Raw genomic sequence first — 21,105 nt, forward strand, 5'->3', positions numbered from 1 at the left:
GATGAATTATTGATGCTCAATTGTGACAGGGAGAGAGAAGTGACGGTTCTTTCATATTTTCAGATTCTCCAGAAAACGTCTTCTGGTCACTCGACGCACTCGAGCGGGAAATCGACCTCGAGTGGAAAGCTTTCGTCATCGCCCCTGAAAAGTTCCACGCTTCCGGTCAAGTCCTCGCCCCTGAAAATCATCCAGCAGGGAGCGTTGACGCCTTTGCAGGAGGCACAAAATTCGATAACTCTTCAAGTATCAACGAATCTGAGCCCGACTAGTCCACCACAGGAGAGGGTTCAGAGCAGCGTAACGTTGGCATCCAATGCTACCACGACCACAACGATATCTGGTGCACCTGGCACAAAAATTTATGTGCATCAGAATAACTCGCCGATGAGATCGGTCATCACCTTTGAAAATGGTTTGAACAAGAATAACGCCGAGAAGGGAGCGACTTCGGGTAAAGAAAAGCAAGAGAAGGAACTCGTAAGCGAGAAATATTACAAGCCTGGTACTATAGGTAAAATGGAGGACGAGAAACTGTATAAATCGAAGATCGACGAAGAGAAACAGCAGTTCAAAACGATGAAGGTGGACGAGCAGCGGTACAAGCCGATGAAACTCGAAAGACCAACGTCTTTGTACGGTGGAAAAGAAGTCAGATTACAGGCGTCCGAGTCTGACAAAGAGAACAAGCCAAAGGTGGATGAGGATTCACCGAATAAACTTAAGCTTACCAATCATCTAAACAACAGTCAGGTACACCTGATTGATGGTTCATCTCACATAGAAAAAATCTCACTCGTTCACCCAAACGAAAATCCGCCCTCCACAATACCGACTTCTAAAAACACGAACGATGCAATGAATAATTCGAGGAAATTGAGTCTTTCTTTATCAAAAGATGCTCTCAGTTACAGGAACCTCCTGCGACCGGGATCGAAGAGTAATTTAGCTTCGAATCCACCGTCGCCCACGAAATCCTTCGACGGATTCGGGGGCTCGTTCAACAACGTTTACATAGAAAATTTAGAGTCTTCCAAACAGCGCGTACCTCAGGGTTCAGAACCCAATCTAAAGAAATCTCCGAGTCGAGGAGATCTCTATCCGTATCCGAGCTTGAGCGATTTGCAAGTACAGTTTACCAGTCTAGCTGCCCAAAAAATTTTGAAAGGTTGTTCGATTAACAGCGTAGATACCTTGGTGGAAGTGAACATGGCGGCTGCAGAAAAACCGAATAATTGCGATGTTCCAATTCATACGGATTTTGGTTTGGTCTGAATTTTGATATAATTTATCTTGCCCGTTAAACTGGAATGGCGCTTCGGGTGAAAATTTTGTATATATTTCATTATTTTTTTTTTTTTTTTTGTAATATTTCTTTGAATCCGATGAGTATAAGTTAGCAATACGTACGGTATCGTTAGCGGCGATGCAGTTCGAACACTATAACTAAACAATCAAAGTTCGAGCTATGATGTTGATCGAATCGATTAACGAATGAAAAATGCAACTAGTTATACATATACATATATACACAAATACCCCGTTGTATGATAACTACTCAATACTATGTTACTCACTAATTCTATTAGTACAGAAATAGTCAATACAATCCAGATAAACTAGACTTGATAATCAAGTGTTGAAATTCAGGAAAAAGTCGATAGCCAGCCATTCCAACGTTTACTTATTGTTAGTCCAATTCTAGTTGCCTGTGACATATCTAGTGTTTGATTAGACCAGAAAAACCCCATTTTATTGAATGTGTATTATAAAAAAAAAAAAAGCATATAGACATTCATCAGAGCCAGCATATATAATTATTCATACGCTCGTGGAGGGCGGAAACCATACCCCATCAATCGTCATCCATTATAATTTAGTAAATCTTAGTTTTAATTAGTTTCATAATTAAAGTAATCGTATCTTATTTCACACCGAGGTATTTCGTCAGTCCTGCGTACCTTTTTTTTTTTTTCTATTTCTTCGGAACTCTTCGCTATACACTCAAACGCACGGAATTCCTTTTTCAAAGTTCCATCTGCCCACGCAGCTTTGCACCGCTTTCCCGGAGAAAGTGGTCTGTCAAAGCGATGTCACGATCAGCAGACTATTACGATGTAAGTTGAAACGCACAATTATGTATAGAAAAAAAAAAAAAAAAAAATAACTTTCAGCCTTTCCGAGCACAAAAAATTTCCCCGTCCGTGTTCAACCTATTCATCAGAGTTTTTGGAAATACTATAATATCAGTGTAAGTGCAATCGAAAATTCGATCTAACAATATCGAGTGCCAAAACTATTCTTTCATAGGTATTTACATATGTTAATCGTCATTAGGCCTGTCCGTACACCAAAGTATTATTAAACGCAACATGATGCATGAGCTTATCCGGTGTTTGACAAGTCGGAACTTAAAATTAATCTGAATAATATGAAATTCCGACGCGGTGACTAGGCGAAAATTTTGCCACCCTATATATAATTATACGGGAATGGAGCCCGATGATTATTCTATAATGAAATTTAGTTATATCAATTATATATAGACGTTCGTGAGATGTTGGCTTTATACGCGTGAGTGTGTAGGTACGATTTTGTAAATTTTTCAATACAGTAATCAATTTTTCTAGCGGAGCAGCGACGAGAGAAAAAATCAATCTCGAATTGAAAAAAAAAGAAATGCAATTAACAAGCCACATCTCGTACACATATGAATATATATATATTTTTTTCTTCTATCAAAACTAACTTGTAGAGTACTTGTATTGTATAATCTTAATCAATTATTAATAATATAACAACGAAAGTACATAATAAAATGAAAAATATATACATTATGTCTCTGGCTGATATTTCGCATTTAAAATTGTCACGATTATTGTCCTAGATCGAGTGAAAGCTCGGTAGAATGACTGCGTATGCACGTGCGGCCGTGGAAGACCGGAATTATGAATCCCATAGAAGCAGCTCGGGTGCAAAAAACTTTACCAAGTACATTAATTCATCCAAATCAATCGTCATTAAAAAGTCGTTCCTCAAAAATAATCGTAAAATAAAAGTCTTCGAGGAAAAAAGTTCCAAATCAATCACTGTGCCAAGTACATACATATACCCTCGTACATACCTGAATGTTATTTTGAATCGTGTATAAAAGTACTAAAGAACACGAATTTTCAAATAAATGAATATGAACACTGAAAGTAAATTCATCAATTAAAGTTGAAAACGAAATTGAAGAAAAAAAAAAATTAGATCTAATTTCTTTTTTTTTTCTTCATTGATTCGGAAAAATTAATGTACTTGGCGATGTTTTTTTACACCTGATATGCCTTTTTTGGATGTTTATTAATGAAACGGAAGGCTGTCACAAAGCATGCGTCGTAAATCCCACATTTCAGCAATGACGAGCCCCCAATTTCATGCTGCCTTCGCCAAGTTGAACTTCCCAGCACGCAGATGACACGCAGCCAACGCAGCGGAAAAGCGCCGCTTTTCTGAGGGTCTATGAGAAGAAATCGCTGAGCGGTAGCAAACTCTGTCAGAAATGATATGTGCCTAGTGTACCGCAAAAAGCACCGAAGACTATAGTCTTCCACATAGTCTTGCACATTTTTCGGGGAGAAGACACCCAAGACTATCCGTAAGAAGGTGTAACAAACACGAAGACGTCGATCGAATCAAGCCAGCGATGAATCTTATCGAGATATCCTTGATTTTCCACATTTTAGATCGATCGATTAGCGATTACTTGTTCAATATTGGAAGAAATAATTTTAGGCCAATTTTTCACACCTTATCAGAGTCCCTACCGAAAATGAAAGGAAAAAAATTCGGCAAAACAATCCGAAAAAATTCCAGCCATCCCAGCGTGAACCCGTGCAACTTTTCACCCTCGTGACATTTCCCCCTAAACCTTGGAGTATTTGGATTATACTACAATTTCGAAAACTCGTATTTTTTCGCGAAAACTGCAATAACTGCGCAAGAAAAGATTGCAGTATTCTATTTGAAAAATGGAAATCAAGCTCTCAACACCGCTGTTCAGTTTTTTATGGGAGAAATTCACGGAAATTTTTTCCACAGAATGTGCGGGAGATTCTCGAAGAGCGGAAAATTTGTACCGAGACCAAAAAATATCGTAAATTAGAAATAGAGCTAGATCCATCCGAATTGGTTGGAATCGTAATTGCCAAAGTGCAATTCGGTATTCGGTCACCGTAGCGCCTCGTACGTAGATCCTTCTTTTCCGGAGCAACGGCAGTACGGCCGCGGCAGCCGAGGCGACAACCTCGTCAGGAGCGATATCGGTGGCACCGCGTACGACATCCTTGTCGGAGAGAAAGGAGAAGCTGGAAAGGACACCGGCAGAGAGAGAGATACATTGGGGTAAGGATTGGAACGCAAATACTGCGACGCCGTAGTTCTCTGTTTTGTTGAAGTCTCTCGTGTCTGTTGCAGACTGTTTTAGTGATCAAATAATTCATTATTGATATTAGTAATTTGAACTATCAAATAATTCCTTAGTATCTCGATTGCATTTATTCATTTATTCATTCAGTTTTTCATCTATTTATTTGAGTTGATTGACTCATTAATTTCTGCATGATTCCGATAAAATCATATGTGAAGCCATCGTCGCGACAATGATTGCAGACTGTTCTAGTAATCGAGGAATCACTCATTCCTATTGGTATTTGGAACTTTTTGATAATTCATTGGTATCTCGATTGCATTTATCCATTCATTTATTCGTTCATTTATTTATTCAGTCATTCACCTATTACTTCAATTATCAGATCATTCATTTACGCATGATCTCTATAAAATCACATGTCAAGCCATCATCGCGTCGATGATTGCAGACTGTTCTAGTAATCGAAGGATTAATTATTCTTATTGTTAGTGGTATTTGAAACTTTTCAATGATTCATAAGTATCTCGATTGCATTCATTTATTCATTCGTTTATTTATTCATCCGGTTATTCATCTATTTTTTCATCTAATAAATCATCAATTAATGCATGATTTCTATGAAATCATATTTCGAGTTAACGTCGCGACTATGATTGCAGACTGTTCTAGTAATGAAAAAATTGCTCATTATTATTAGTATTCGACACTTTTCGATAATTCGTTAGTATCTCGATTACATTTATCCATTCATTCAATTATTCATTCGTTCGTTTATTCATTCATTTTTTATGCGGTTTTCCATCTATTCATTCATTTGTTGGATCAATCATTCATGCATACGTTCTAGAGATTCACATGTCGGGCTATCGTTGCGTTTATGATTGCAGACTTGTTCTAGTAATGGAACTTTATGATAATTCATTAGTATCTCGATTGCATTCATCCACTCATTAATTCATTTAATTATTCATTTATTCGTTCGTTCATTGATTCATTCATTCATTCATTTATGCATTCGGTTATGATTGCATTTATCCACTCATTGATTCATTCCATTATTCATTCATTCGGTTATTCATCTATTGATTCATTTCTTCCTACCCTGCACGGAAGTGCGTGTTTCGTCCCTGCCTTCCGGGGACGTAGGTGCTTTTTTTTCTCCCTACTATCGCGCCATCGCTTAGCTGGAAGCAATTATTTATTTGCCGGGATGTGAGTTTTTAATATCGCGAAGATAAAAACTTTTCCCCGACCCGGACTCGAACTTCAGACGTCAGAGTAGAAATCTGCAACGCTACTCGTTAGGCTAGCCGACGCTCTTAATTGATGAGCTTAATTTTTTAATATTTCGGGAACTATCGGAGGAATAACCCATGCAGCTACTTCCTCCAAAGCCAATCAATTAAATTCAATATCGCAATGCGATGATTTTGATGATAATTTGAATGAAAACCAAAAAGAGGATATCGGGAATTCAGAGCCATCTACTTCCAGTAATCGAATCCTTTCTTCAAACATGATAACAGCCGGTGAAATTGCTCTGAATCGGAAACGGAGTTTCATGAACAAGCCTCCAATAAAAGTTTTTGAAAAATCTGGAAAACTCTGAAACACCAGCGCGGAAAACGAGGACCTTATTGTTAGACCATGACCGACGATCTGAGACCATAACCTCAGAGGCTTTCAATAATCTACATTCCAATATTGATCGGATTTCATCTTTTGTAAATTGTACTTTCAGTAATTGTGTTTTTAATATTACACCTTGCTCGTCTAATAAAAATGGCCGTTCCTAAATAAAAAAATATAGATTAAAATGTTCTTTTTTCTCTTGATGATCGATAGACATGAACATGCGATGACAATAATTACGTGCGAACGCACTTTCAAGCAGGGTAGGAAGGAAAATAGTATACACACTACGGGACGTGAGTGAGACTTACGTCCCTAGTTGTGTAATGTACTATTATCGAATCAATCATTTATGCATGATTTGTAAAGAATCACATGTGAAGCCATCGTCGCGTCTATGATTGCAGACTGTTCTAGTAATCGAAGAATCAATTATTCTTATTGATATTTGAAACTTTCTAATAATTCATTAGTATTTTGATTGCATTCATTTAATAATTCATTCATTCATCTATTACTGTAATTATCAAATCATCAATTCACACATGATCTCTATAAAATCACATGTCAAGCCATCGTCGCGTCGATGATTGCAGACTGTTCTTGTAATCAAAGAATTAATTATCAATAATAGTATTTTCAACTGTTGATTAATTTATTAGTATTTTGGGAGCATTTTTTATTTCTTTGTTAGTTAAATAAATAAATAGATTAATGAATTAATTGATCTTTCAAACGCTAGAAATCGTCTATCTGTAGGATTTGGGAATTCATCATAGGTTTAGAAATAATATCCCCTCTTACATTGTGAACAAATTTATTCATATAGTTTAGATTCAGGTTTAAAATTCTACTTCATTTCTCATATATTTTTTTTTCAGGCTAATAATTCGTCATTACGGTGCCTCTTTTATCGCAGTACTTATTCAACTTCCAACCACGAAGGACAGGACTTACATAGCATCGCACAATTCGTTTACAGGTGATCATAAAAAATATATTCAATCCAATATATTATAACAACACATTGGCAGCAATATATCAACATATAACATAATATGACATACAATAATATATCAACATAGAATATGATATATCATACAATTAATATATTGACACATTATATAATATCATATAACATATAATTAATATATCTACAGGGAATGAAATATTGGTAATAATATATTCTTATATGTATCTCATTATTAATTAGTTTTCTCTATGTTTCAGGTACTCAAGGATACTGCCATCGCAGTTACTATACCCCGGACTCCCCCTGTTCATCGAGGGGAGTCCATAGACTGTCCCCTGGGACAGCGCGGCCTCCCACCGCCCCCGGGGTCCCAGGGGACCCAGTCCCCGAGGACATGTCTTCGGGGATGCGGTATCCCCGCTGGAGGGGATGCCATATCCCGAGGGACATGTCCTCGGGAACTGGTCTTCGGGGAAGTGGTTCCCCCAGGGACACGTCCCCGGAGATGCGGTATCCCCGCTGGAGGGGATGCCGTGTCTTTGGGGGCGTGGCCTTGGGGGAATACACTTCCTCGAAAATCCCGGGAAAAGGAGGTCCCAAGCGGACACTTTGTTTTTCGTTTCTCTAGAGAAATCAAGAAAACGAGTGTCCGCTTGGGACCTCCTTTTCCCGGGATTTTCGAGGAAGTGTATTCCCCCAAGGCCACGCCCCCAAAGACACGGCATCCCCTCCAGCGGGGATACCGCATCTCCGGGGACGTGTCCCTGGGGGAACCACTTCCCCGAAGACCAGTTCCCGAGGACATGTCCCTCGGGATATGGTATCCCCTCCAGCGGGGATACCGCATCCCCGAAGACATGTCCTCGGGGACTGGGTCCCCTGGGACCCCGGGGGCGGTGGGAGGCCGCGCTGTCCCAGGGGACAGTCTATGGACTCCCCTCGATGGACAGGGGGAGTCCGGGCTACAACGTTGGAGGAACTGAGACCTGTAACACAAATAACAAATAAATAATTGGTTAACGCAATACATGACTTACTCCAAGACCTAACATGTGATTTAATGTATGACTTATTCTATGACTCAGTATATAAATATAAGACGTTCGAATATGATTAAATTGTACTAAGTTAAACATAATAATAAATTATTGTCTTGCCTTATTGGCGTGTCTGATTAATTATATCGTGGGAGTGCTGAATTTATTTACCAAGTCCATTGGGTAATAGTGATTGATCTGATTTCGTGAGAATGATTTCGAAAATCTTTTCCAAAGGGGTGCAATTCATATACTAAGATTCCAAATGCTGCATTTTACTAGGGACTCTCGGAAGAGATGAATTGAATGAAACATACCTCTGCAAAAAAAAAATTGTACGTCTCAGGTGTTGCAGATCCATCATCTTTACCAGGACGGGATGAATAAGAGGAGTCAATCTTCGGAAAGACTCGTTGATGTCCTGATTTGGTTCCATCGTGCGACGCTATCTACCAGAAATAAAATAGATATCAAATGCACAATTCCAGTCACGATATAACAATTCCTTATATTTATATTATTTTTGCATCAATGAATAAAATATATAAATCTTTGAGTATCTTCCTAAGGAAAGAAATTGCGTGAATAATTGTAAAATCATCCCGCGAATCCCGAGGAATTGTTCGCGGGCTGCATTGAGTGCATTTGCAATATACGTCTTTTAGCGAAGCTCTTCATGAAAAATACGAATTAGAATAAATAATTCTCGAATTACTACGACATTCTGCAATCATAGACGCGACGATGGATTGACATGTGATTCTATGGAAATCATGCATGAATTAATGATTCACTGAATGAATAGAAAGATGAATTACCGAATGAATAAATGAATGAATGAATGAATGAATGAATGAATGAATGAATGAATGAATGAATGAATGAATGAATGAATGAATGAATGAATGAATGAATGAATGAATGAATGAATGAATGAATTGATGAATGAATGAATGAATGCAATCGAGATACTAATGAATCATCAAAATGTTCCAATGATCACTAGTGATAATTGATTCCTTGATTTCTAGAACAGTTTGCAATCATAGACGCGACGATAGCTTAACCTGTGAATTCATAGAAATCCTGCGTAAATTAATGATCCGATAATTGAAGTAATAGATGAACAACTGAATGAATAAATGAATGAATGAATTTATTAATCAATTAATCAATGAATAAATTAATAAATGCAATAAAGATACGAATCCATTATTCAAAAGTTTTAAATGTCGAGGAGAATAATTGATTCTTTGATTACTAGAACAGTCTGCATTCATAGTTGCTACGATTGCTTTACATTGAGAGTATATGGGCATGCATCACGTATGAAATTATGTTGCAATAAATGAATAAATAGATGACTCGCTGAATAAATAAATAAATAAATAAGTAAATAATCAGATAAATAAATAAATATATAAACGCATCTTTTCTTGATTCAGGAGTCAAAATTTGACTTCGATTTCAGGTGGTTTGATCTCAGAAACACAAAGCAATTGACTCTAAATCAGGCTGTGGCTAGAACTAATCAGGATATCTCAATTTTTTCGTGGCAAGAGATTTAAGCGTTCGTAATGAACCGCCTGTTTGAATAAAAAAATATAATTCAAATAATTATATTTAATTCCAAAACCAAAAAGTTGTGTCAACTGTCATGAGCTCGGAAACGAACGAATAATGTCTGTCTTCCCGTATCGTAACGTATGAAAACGCGATGTACGAAAAAAAATTTTTTTTTTTCCGTACACTAGGCATCTCTGATTCTGAACTACGGACCTTGCTTCAGTATGGCAATATGAGACAGAAATGAACTCGTTGAGTGTACACTCTGAACCATTTAACTACCGAGTTTTTACTTATATACTTTCTCAACTGGTTACATAGGATTCGCAGAAATACCGCAAAGGGGTGCCGACGATCAGGTGGATCAAAGGGCATTTCACGAGGTGTGAACAAGATCTTTATCAGGTGTTGACAGCTCGTCTGACACCTGCTCACAATGGGAGCAAGCAAAACAGAGAGGCAAGTGCTTTCACACCTCATCGACAATTAAAATGCCATAACTTATGTTTAAATTCCTGCGCGTGCCGGCCGTCACATTGCCTGACGCACGTGTAAAAATTGGGTAGCGAACAAAGTGACGTAGGTAGCCCTTTTATCGGTGAGCCGGTGCTCGCTACCGACTCACGCCGAGAGTGCGTTTGCCTAATATTTTTTAGATACTTCGTTTGGTGCGAGAAACCTGAGCGTAGTGCGAGCACAGGGCGTGAGGCGGTACGCCGCCGAGCGGTAGAAATACGAATGAGATCGAGAGCGCTCGGGTGCAGCCCGCCAGAATATGAAATCTAGAGTTATGTAATCTGCCATCACGTTTTTCTCTATACCTCGGAAACGAATGATCGGAATTGGAGTTGGAATTCAAATTTTAAAATGCGTAAGGAACGCGAAGATGTTGATTGAATTGAGCTAGCAATAAATCCCATTAAGATATCCAGTATTTTTCACTTTTTAGATCGAGCAATAGGTGATAACTCGTTTGATTTCATAGATAGAATTGCAGATTCGGATTCCTGAGATCAAACTGCACAGAAATTGCGTGGGAAACTCTTCGGAAAAAAGTCCCAATTTTGATCTCAGACTTTGGAAAATATCGGAGGCTCCAGGAATGTAAATTGAATTCATTACAAGTTAACGAATACGCAATAACAATAATTTCTTACCTGTATACGAATTTTTCAGCACAACGTAGGCATATAGTGTTGTTGAAAGTTGAACCGTACCGCGAAGACCTGGGCAATTTCGACGTCTGTCAAGTACAAATCTGAAATGCGAAAATGTTATATCAGAAACCAAGTGGGGAATTGTAATATCGAACCTCAGTTATATCAATAAATTCTTTCGCGAAATGGCAATGAAGCATAATTTTAGACCAAGATCCCGATGATACCTTTCGTAATGTTGGTTAAACACTTGTTAAAACTATTTCGAAAACAATCAGAGTATTGTTAATTAAGTACATGAATATAGCAATGCAGAAATGTGTATAGTTGAACTAGGTATGGTTGTTCAGAATTCCAACGATGAAAGATATTCCCGCAGCGCGAAATCACGACCCTTACACTCCCCCGATATGAAATACGAGGAATACAATCGTGAACAATCAAAGTCTTCCGCTTTTGCGAAAAGATCTTGATTTCTCCCACCATCGAGTTCAAACGTTACTTAAAATCCATCAAAATTCTGCGTTCATGTCGAATTACCTCTACCTCAAATTCTTCGAGACGAATTGGGGACCGATCGGAAGCATCGACACGATACGGTCACGGTGAAAACATTGATTATGGAAAAGTTTTCGAGTTACGGAATTCGCGAAGTTTTCAATGATTTAGGTCTATCCGTAGCTACTGATTGTCGAGCACTTTTTCAAGATATGCAGATCAAACTGACCACTACTTTCCGAGTTATTAATCGATCAAAACTGGAAACTAGACTCATCACGTAGAACAATCGTATGATTTTCATTTTTGGTAGGTTTAGAACGCGACCCGAGAGACTCCAACAAAACAGTGAACTACGGCGTCGCAGTATTTGCGTTCCAATCCTTACCCCAATGTATCTCTCTCTCTCTGCCTGTGTCATTTCCAGCTTCTCCTTTCTCTCCGACAAGGATGTCGTACGCGCTACCATCGATATCGCTCCTGACGAGGTTGTCGCCTCGGCTGCCGCGGCCGTACTGGCGTTGCTCCGGAACAGAAGGATCTACGTACGAGGCGCTACGGTGACCGAATACCGAATTGCACTTCGGCAATTGACGGTTTTAATCAACTCGGATGGATTTAGCTGCATTTCGTTATTTTTTCACAAGATTTACGTGATTTTTTGGTCTTGGTACGAATTTTTCAATTTGGCTATTACCCGAAATTTCCACGTTTCAAGGGCTTCATTCTCACTTCTTCAAAAGTTTTCTGCAATATTTTTCTGCTCTGCTATTGCATTTTTTGCAAAAAAGATGAGATATCGAAACGTGACGTATAATCCAAGAACCATGGGGTGTATAGGAGTTACTGGACGCAGAGGGGAAAAGTTGCACGGGTTCACTCCGGGAGGGCCGAAATTTTTTCAGAACTTTTCGGGCATTTTTTTCCGTTTATTGTTGGTCGGGAGTCTGATGGTTGAAGGAGCTCCAGTCAAGAATGATGGGGTTGAAGACAATTTATCAAGTCGCAAAAATTTGTTCATCATTTTAATTTTGATCAATTGTAATTTTTTTTCCTAGGTTTTTTGCTGAAATTATCGTAACAATTCTCATATAATGTTTCGGAATATGATTATCACAATTTGTCTAATGGAGCTTCAAAAATTATTGCAAGTTGAGTTGTTGAATATCGAGAGCTATCGGACTTGAGACAAATGAAACTTGGTCAATAGACATGAAATAGTCTTTCAAGTCTCTTACCTCATCTATACCAGTTGTTCGTCGAAAGAAAACCGTCGTTGCGCCGCATGTAATAAATGTCGAGATTAGATATTTTTATTCTTACAGAGAACGATAAGCGGTTAGTTGAATTTATCCCGATTCATGGCCCTCAGTACCGAAAGATACGATACCGCAGACTTGAGTAGCTGTGAAAATAAAGCGTCCAGAATCATTCCGAAGCTCGCGTGATTATTTCAGGACGTTCTCCGCTCGATTTTCGGATATCACTCACCCCTGTAAAGCTGGTCAGCGACATGGGTGAAAATTTTCCGGCGGTAACATTCATCGGTCTCGCTGCTCTGACCATTATCAATAAAAATGACCTGCCTACCGACGGCGGGACTTCGTACCAATTCGCTTTGTAGACAGCCATTCGGATTACAGCACCCTGTTGCGATCACGAATTAGGATCCGGATATTCTCGTTTGAATCAACGGAGCTCACCTGTGTCGTCAGATAATCACCGGCAAAACTGTAAATGAACATTTGCTGCAACGCCATCGCGAGCAATAATCCAAATTGCACAAACGCTGTGGGATTACTAGATTCCATCGCCTTTAAACGTTCAATAGCAAAGTTCAATCAACGTCGTTGAGTACCTGATCATGAGAAAAATTATACCTGAAGAATACTAAATCCTGCTAAACAGATGTGAAACGTTCCTCCGAGTAATTGTCCCAACAGAATGTGATTGAATGACTCTTCCAGGGCTCGAGCTGCGCTGCATAATTCCGAATGAAAACACAAAAAAAAAATTACTCTCGCACCGTCGATATAAGTCACCGCATACTCACTTCATTATTGCCTCATGTTTTATCACTATCCCTTTAATTTGCGCTATCATCGTATCGGTGGTCTGTTCCTTCGTATTGAACTCCTCGATCCGGCAACTTGAAATTCACTCACAACGATCACTATCCCATTCAGGAATCAAAAATTCATCGCTATCATTCAAACTCACCGTAGTATTTCCAACTGTCCGCAGAGATGAAAAATTATCGCAACGAGGAGTCCGTCGATGCTCGTATGCGCGATGACCATCGCCGTTCCCCAAACTACTTCAAATACGTAAACGATCTGAAAATCGAGGGCGAATCGGTAACTCACGGTATAGTCGAAAGTCTTCGGTGATATTTTACCTCGTACATCGAACTCTGGCGTGTCATAAAGGGGTAATATGAACTCATTGGAAAATCGGTGGAATTTCTCGTTTCGATTCCGTGGGAAATCATTCTGGCCAGCGGTGACACTACGAAAAGACCCCAGCAGGTCATGACGATCGCGGTGTACAGATTGAAAAATATTTTCGATATCCGAGCGTGAGAAAGCATGACGACCCGATCGTTTTCTTTCGTTGGGCTTCGTTTTTGATTTTTCCAATCGTCTTCCATGCCCTCCAAGATACTTTTTAGAGGAGACATTTGAGCCTTGAACAAGGCATACTTTACACCGATTACAGTGACCGGGATACTCTGCCCGAGACCAGCTACGACCCGTTCGAGATCCTTCCCCGTCCCTAGTGTCCCGGCGTAGCTGGCGAGGATCGCAATGACGAATCCGATTAGATAAACCAGCCAAATAATTGTGAGATGAAATCTCCGCTGCATCTGTGGCCATATTGCCAACAGGCTCATTGCCCGCCTCAAACCGCCAATGGCGATATCAAAATCCGTTTTTACCGGACGAATTGATGTTGCGGTCCGCATTTTTTTTATCTCACCATCAGATGCGAAGATCAACGCGTTATACTGGCTGGTTTATTTTTCTCGGATATTTAATTAGTGAAATTTGATAACAAGCTTCAAAGTTTCACTCTTTACGAAGGGGATTGCTCTGATATTGCAGCTTTCGAACTCGCCTGTTTTATAACCGACCTCGCGTGACCGTCGAATAATGTCGCATATATCAGGCGTTATTATCTCAAGACACTCGGACTCCGGGTGGTATAAATAACCAAGAGGACGATGAATTATTGAAGTATGAAAAATGAAATAAGGCAAATTCGAAGCCCAATTGCAGGATAATTGTTAGCGATCCTAATTTTGTTTTCACCGTTTTAAATACTTTGATAAATAGCTGAAATAATTTGTTGCGTATGTACGTTCAATTTAAACAAAAATGTGCGTGTCGATTGTACGACTTACACACATCCAAAAATTTAATCTCCTATTTGTGTTAATGTGTGTACCGATACAGCCGACTGTACGATTCCCTGTTGTTTTAAACGAGCTTCGAATTATATACTTTTCGTAAAGAAACGGAAAGAGGACCGGTGTAATGTAGGATCAATTCAGTCCTCGGTTTGATTGCAATTCTCGGTGCGTGCGGATATAAGTCTGCTTACTTTACTCTCGAATAAAATCAGGACATTGAAGAATAACGTGGTTCTTAATACACGTAACCGATTAAATAGTGCGCTATCTGAAACGATGCAACGGAGTCATATAGTCGTCGATCGCATTTCGGATTGTAATTTCAGTTGCTTCGGACCCGGAAAAATGCCCAGAGGCAACCGAATCAAAATCGAAAATACGACAAAAGCGACGCGATTACTACCAAAATTACCAACAGCGCAGAACGATGAAGGAAAAAGGTAGCAGCGGGTAGGTATACCCACCCTCGAGAACACCCCCGCATTCGTTAAGGGTAGCGAAATCTTGTCAGTTTTCTACCGTACCATCGAACGTATCGGGGGATGAATATCGCGGAGCCACCCTTATCCGCGGTCAAATATTCAGCCACTCCATTATTGTGAAATCGTTGAAGATGGAAGCACCGAAAGTTCAATTCCTGGCTTTATTAGCCGACGAGCAGCTGGTCGTGAGCTGTGTTATCGTTGTCATGACGAAAAGGTCATGGCTGGTTGGTCCGCGTTATTTTACGAGTGATTCGTTAATCGTTCGGGCAGTTACAGGGTCGAATTTCGTTGATTGCGCCGAGGTTTCGCCTGCTTCGGAATCGCAGAGTTCTCGTTACTACGAATCGGATGATTTCCATCGAACTCCGTGTCACGTGAGTGCAAACAATCGCCATGATTAACCGGTGTGGAAGTAAGGCTGCATTCACAGCAAGGAAAATTGCCCCCGTTGGCAGGCAGTGATCAGCCGTACCAAGCCTCGCTATACCCGACATTCGTGTGGATGCAGCCTTATGAAAATTGGTTCAGGAACGTCGAAGTGAGGACTGGAGCATTTTTTAAGGGTAAGGAAAAACGACTACTTTGTTAGAATCGTTTTGCTGATAAAAAAAAAAAAAAAAATTGAACTCCGAAAAATGCCAAATTCTGCGTGATTTTTTTTCATCATTAGTTTATTTTATTTCTTACATGGGTTGTACGGGGTATATACAGATGCGCAGGTGAAGCGTCGTAGCTATAAAACTCGACGTACACATATCGCGGTTATGACTTTCGATTTCTGAAGGCTACGCATCTACCCCGATAAATATTTATTGCAGCGAGCAACTCGATGAATTTTATTACAGCTTGAAGTTCCGCTTATATCGTAACCCGGCGGCATAACTCTGAAAAAGAGGATATATACCGAGAAGCTTGTTGACGTAATGCATCGCAATGATGCCCACCGGTGCGAGCTTATTTTTCTCTGTATAGTATAGTATAAGTTTTCATCTGGAAAACAAAATAGGTATACGTATAACTTGTACGTACGTAGGTACGCCAGTTTCCGCAACGCGCATCTGGCAACGGAAGCGGTATACTCGAATTTATTTATTTCGTTCACATCTTGGCAGAAAATGAGGAGAATTCGGAATACGTAGAAGCGTTTAATCGGTTTACTCTGACGGTGAAAGTTAGAGTCGCACGGGATTCGTCGAGTGCTGATAAAATGAAAGTTTTTTTAGTTAGTTTCGCGAAATTTTGTTTACTGCTATACAACGCTAACAATAAATGGCAATTCACTTTCCGCGAGTTTTCCGAGTGGGTGATAATAAAACGTCGCGTATCTCGGTCGGTACGCCTCGAGTTTTTCGTTCGCTTGGAAAAGTTTTTCTCTCGGTATATACTTCACCCGAAACCTAATCCTTTCAACCCTTCCTCTCGCCTTTATTCCACCCGCTTCTCTTGCAAATGAAAGAAACCACCGAGAATATCGAGCATAAAAATTTCGATCCCACTTCCACGTACGCGAAAAAGCTCCTTCGAGCTTCCAACAGATGGAGGAAGTCACGTGAACTTAAAACTTGCACCTCGGAATTTTTATCAACCGTTTCATTCGATTCTCCTTGTTCTTACTTTTCTCGTGCGCGCGAGTAACCGATGGAATCCACGATCAGAAATTAAATAGGAACCGAGGTAATGCGACGAGAGACACGCGCGTCGTAATACCCGATGGCTGCTGATTCCCGACGCGCCGTAACTACTCGGCAGTAGGTACGCCACGTCTACCGTCAGCCCGGCGGCTGATCCGACCGCGACTCGGACTACTGCGACAGGCGAGTTCGCTTCTCACAGCGGAATTTCCCCGTTCCCCGTCGTTGATCGCAACTGTAGAATAAAAATAAACCGGCGTATCGATCACGTTCGGTGGGAACTGCCGTTGTTAACGAGACTATGAGATTATATACGTTTTGCCGGCAATCGTGCGAAATTCTTGACTCGCCACCGGAGGTGCGAGAGAAATATTAATTACTGATTAACAAGCTTATTGATTAGGAGCGGAACTTCTGTTACAACGGTATACACGGCGGTGATGTTCTCAGAAAAAACTCTGGCGGCGAGCTGTATGATAAAATTCCCAAAAATTCCTAACTGCCACGGTAGGTAATACGCGTTGTGATATATTAGCGTGTGTTATGCACCTTATTTGTTTCTCTGCAACCGGAACCTCGTTCATTAATGAGCTTTATTTTCATCGTCAAACTTTGAAAATTGGACTAGCTCTACGCTACGGACGTTCTACTCCTTTAAATCGTGTGCAATTTGTGTTTCGAGAAACGTAACTTGTCACCCGGGTACGAAATGTATGTAGGTATACATACGCACACATATACACCTGATCCCCATTCATACCGCATACACATAAGAGAACTCTGCTGAATTAACACTTTGTCAGAGCGTGAATTCGCGTTAATAACTTTTCAAGGAATATTTATGGGGGATTCTTTGATCTTAAAAGTCGTCATTTAAGGTTGGAATTCTTCTTCTTCGCTTGCCGAGCACATTTTCTGAGCCGGCACCTCCTTCGCCTTTGCCACTTTTATACCATGATATCATTAAAACATTCATTTTCACCTCGTTACGATCGCCAATTCTTAATTAGCTGAATTGCGCATTGTATGCATATGTTGAGAGGAGTAAAAAAGAAGAAAAAAAAAAGAAAAAAAATACGCCTCCGTATTCCTGTACGTAATATATGCACTTCAACAAAAAGCGTTTTTCTCCGACAACCGGATAACCGTACCCACCCCCGGATTCTATTCTCATTATAATATATGATAAACTATATTTTTTTTTTTCACCTTTTTTTTTTTCTCCTAGCGTAATTTAAAAGTTCCCCCCCCCCTTGTTAAAGTAGAAACTTTGATGTATTGAATTTTCAACTCTATAAAACTCCTCTATCCCTGGTTATACCTCAAGAAACGAAGCTACGAAGTTAGAAAAAAGAAAGGACCAAAAAAGTGATACAAAAAATCCGGTAGGTTGAGTCGTGGCCGTTTTGTCTAGCATCGGTGAAGTGCAGTTAGAGGGTGGTAAGCGGGTGTACGGGGGTGGTGGGGTTGGCGGTGGGGGTGGTAGGGGGTGGTAGGGGGGGTCAGAGTTCCGCCCCGGGCGGACAGAAAGAGCCCGAGAATTGGAGAAAACAATCAAGGCAGCGACTCGCCGTGGTATAACATAGCCGGACAGGTCATTTGTCAGGAGAGGGAAGATTACAAACAAGGGTGGTCGAGAGGTGTTGCACGGATCTCGTAGCTACGTAACGCCGAGCGGCTCCGAGGCTGTGCAGCTTGCGACTATTTACGAGTGCCCGCGGGGAAAGGAGTAAAACACGTGATTGCAGACGGAAGACTGCACCCAGCTTTTACGTCACCTGCTCCGTTCTCTCGGGACGAGCTAAAACCCTCGGGATTTTTTCCCGTATTACATTCAACGTTTCGGATTCCCGCCCCGTCATTTTTTTTCCACGCCAATCGATGCTCGACGACGAAACGCTGGGATACGTACAGTATTATATGCAGATACTCGTTGTCTTCGTTCTTATTGTTATTTATTATTTGGTAATTTTTCGTGACTCGAAATATGCATGGGAATCGTCGCGATGTATTCGGGCGAAGGTAAACGTGTACCGTAGGTATATATGTCACGATATCATTAATCATCGAACACGTTATAACGCGTTGTATAAATAATTCATTTTACATCACACCCCGCATCAACCCCTGTCCTCGTTGTCTTTTTACCCGATGTATACCGTCTCCCTTTCAAATATACACAAGTGTGGAAATTAATTAAAAATCTCCTGCTCAAATACGACTCGTTCGCAGGTGTTGAGCTCAATGATTTCGCGGGTTGTTCGAAATTCGTGATAATATTTGTGCAGTGATAATTTATTCGACTTTTTGGACTATTGAATATAATAATTACGCAACAAGCACTTGATATACTGGAAGAGAAGCGGACATTGAAAATTCATATCTTTCTGGGATCCGTTTTTGGAAAATCGGAGCTTCTCATCCGTTTCGCAGACCTCGGGGAGTTACGGTCCTCACGTCAAAATACATAATCTCCACAATTGCCGGGGTACGTTACCCGATTCGCGTGTCTGTGGGACTCAAAGGGATGGGGTGGTTCGAAAGCAGAGTTATGGAGTAGGTACACGGTGCATCCAGGGCGGATAACAAGGTATAGGTATGCGGAGTTAGAATTAGAATCAGAATTGAATTGCGATAAGGGTAAAGGGAAACGAAAAGGGAGAAGGGAGAGTCCCGAGGGAACTTAAAGTCTTAGTACGTCAGCGCTGTAAACTTGGGATGTAAGCTTCTCTCTCTCTCTCTCTCTTTCGATGTGTACGTTACACGTAAGATCTATATCTCCGCGCGTATAGGTGTATATATATATATCTGTAGTTGCGAAGGAATTTGTGTGCGCAAGCTGATCCCCCTTCACCCCCCCCCTAAACCTCGATACAGTGTCAGAGTTTATCGTTGCATGAGCTGCTCACCCCTTTCGAAGCAGACGTTCGCTCCGCTTCGCTTAAGCCTCGTACTTCAAGTGAAATGTATACACACACATATATATATATAGGTACGTTCGGAGGTGTACCAGCTTCTTATCCCGGGCGTACATGCCGCGGGTTACATATATATATATACGTATGTATCTCTGCTGCGTTTATATGTATGAGACACCTATAAACTAATCTCTTTAGAAAAGAGTAGCTGGATTGCCAACGAACGGCTTTACTCGTAAACTTGGCAGTCACCCCGTACCGCACCCATTATATACCTAACCCTCGGAGCATCATGATCCTACGTTTTGTACGGTGTCTCCATTTCCATGCTTTATTTTTCCATGGTTGTTTTTTTTCGCCAATTTTCTTTTTTTTTTCTTTTTTTTTTGTTTTTTTTTCTGCTTTTTAATTACCTCCCGGAGGTTCGGGTCGGAATTTGCGAGAGCATTTATCGGCTTAGGGAGCGGTTTACGGGCGGAGGGCGGAGGGCGGAGGGCGGAGGGGTGTATTATTCGTCAGAAATTGAATATCGACGTATGACAACGCGGACGTGGCGTTGGAGCGAGGGGATATTATCTCTGCTTTTAAAATACGTTGTCAGGTGAGAAGGAAGTTCCGAGAGGGTAAGTTACGACCTGAAACCGATCGAGCGAAGGTTCAAACCAGTTATACAAGGAATTCTTACGCCGGGCAAAAAGTGTGAAGAGTAATCTTTCGGGTACTTTGGATTCCCCCGAAAAAAAATGCGCCGTAAATCATGCGGTGCATGATTAATCGTTTGAGAATTTTTATATCCGTCTTCTGCCGTAGCGTGAAACTCAACCTCGGAAACAGAGCTTTGATAACGCGTTGTATTTTTGAGAGAATACATTTTTACACTTGGGATGATTTTCGGTCTTTCGAATTGTCGAAATTTTTAGTTTTCCAGCTATCTGAAAAAATATCACACGAGATGACGTTTGATGGAATCAATTTAATCTCGAGGGGATCAACGCGACCGGTTCACTCGGTCGATTTTTTTTTTCCTCCCCTTTTATTTTTCGAATCGGTAAGAGGTTAACGGCTGTACACGTACGTACGTACATAGGTACCGCTCGGGTCACGGATTTTCCGCGTTCAACCTTGTTTTATATATTTCTTTTATTTGCCCGGGTTTTATACGACGCGACTTTTTTTTTTTTTGTTTTTTTACCTGCAACCTGCACCCCCAACTTTATGCCCCGTTACTAATGGGACTCAGCTCGCGTGTTTCCCAATAGTATGGGTTCCCACATGATGCCAACATGTACGTACGTACGCGTATGGCGTATGTACTACGTAGAGACATAAACATTAAATTCCCGTAACTTTACACAATAGAATATATATATGACTGTGTATAT

The 21,105-nt window shown here is 40.4% G+C and overlaps 2 protein-coding genes and 1 long non-coding RNA gene across 8 annotated transcripts in view; 2 read left to right on the forward strand and 1 right to left on the reverse strand.

Annotated features, from left to right (window-relative positions):
* The window catches only part of LOC105689046, a 99,801-nt gene extending 96,964 nt beyond the window's left edge, over positions 1-2,837 (forward strand). For all 5 annotated transcript variants that reach the window (XM_048649200.1, XM_048649201.1, XM_048649202.1 and 2 more), the window contains one exon: positions 64-2,837. In XM_048649200.1, coding sequence (XP_048505157.1) covers positions 64-1,275 — 1,212 coding nt within the window. In that variant the 3' untranslated portion in view covers positions 1,276-2,837. The remainder of the gene's footprint in view (positions 1-63) is intronic.
* Positions 2,838-4,040: 1,203 nt separating this feature from the next.
* LOC125500096 lies at positions 4,041-7,367 on the forward strand. The gene is made up of 3 exons (XR_007277285.1): positions 4,041-4,386; positions 6,928-7,028; positions 7,277-7,367. It is a non-coding gene; the product is annotated as an uncharacterized LOC125500096 (long non-coding RNA).
* Positions 7,368-7,958: 591 nt separating this feature from the next.
* Positions 7,959-21,105, reverse strand: part of LOC105689047 (odorant receptor 13a-like) — a 42,576-nt gene continuing 29,429 nt past the window's right edge. Inside the window, exons 1-8 of one of the 2 annotated variants that reach the window (XM_048649366.1) lie at positions 13,676-15,572; positions 13,498-13,613; positions 13,331-13,426; positions 13,158-13,257; positions 12,981-13,091; positions 12,769-12,924; positions 11,666-12,682; positions 10,825-10,880 (exon numbers count right to left, since the gene is read on the reverse strand). In XM_048649366.1, the coding sequence (XP_048505323.1) occupies positions 12,617-12,682; positions 12,769-12,924; positions 12,981-13,091; positions 13,158-13,257; positions 13,331-13,426; positions 13,498-13,613; positions 13,676-14,242 (1,212 nt within the window). In that variant the 5' untranslated portion in view covers positions 14,243-15,572 and the 3' untranslated portion in view covers positions 10,825-10,880; positions 11,666-12,616. Of the gene's footprint in view, positions 8,006-8,373; positions 8,506-10,779; positions 10,881-11,665; positions 12,683-12,768; positions 12,925-12,980; positions 13,092-13,157; positions 13,258-13,330; positions 13,427-13,497; positions 13,614-13,675; positions 15,573-21,105 lie in introns of those variants that run through there. The other variant, XR_007276788.1, reaches the window with a different exon arrangement.

This window comes from Athalia rosae, chromosome 2 (assembly GCF_917208135.1).
Source record: "Athalia rosae chromosome 2, iyAthRosa1.1, whole genome shotgun sequence".
Lineage (NCBI taxonomy): Eukaryota > Metazoa > Arthropoda > Insecta > Hymenoptera > Athaliidae > Athalia > Athalia rosae.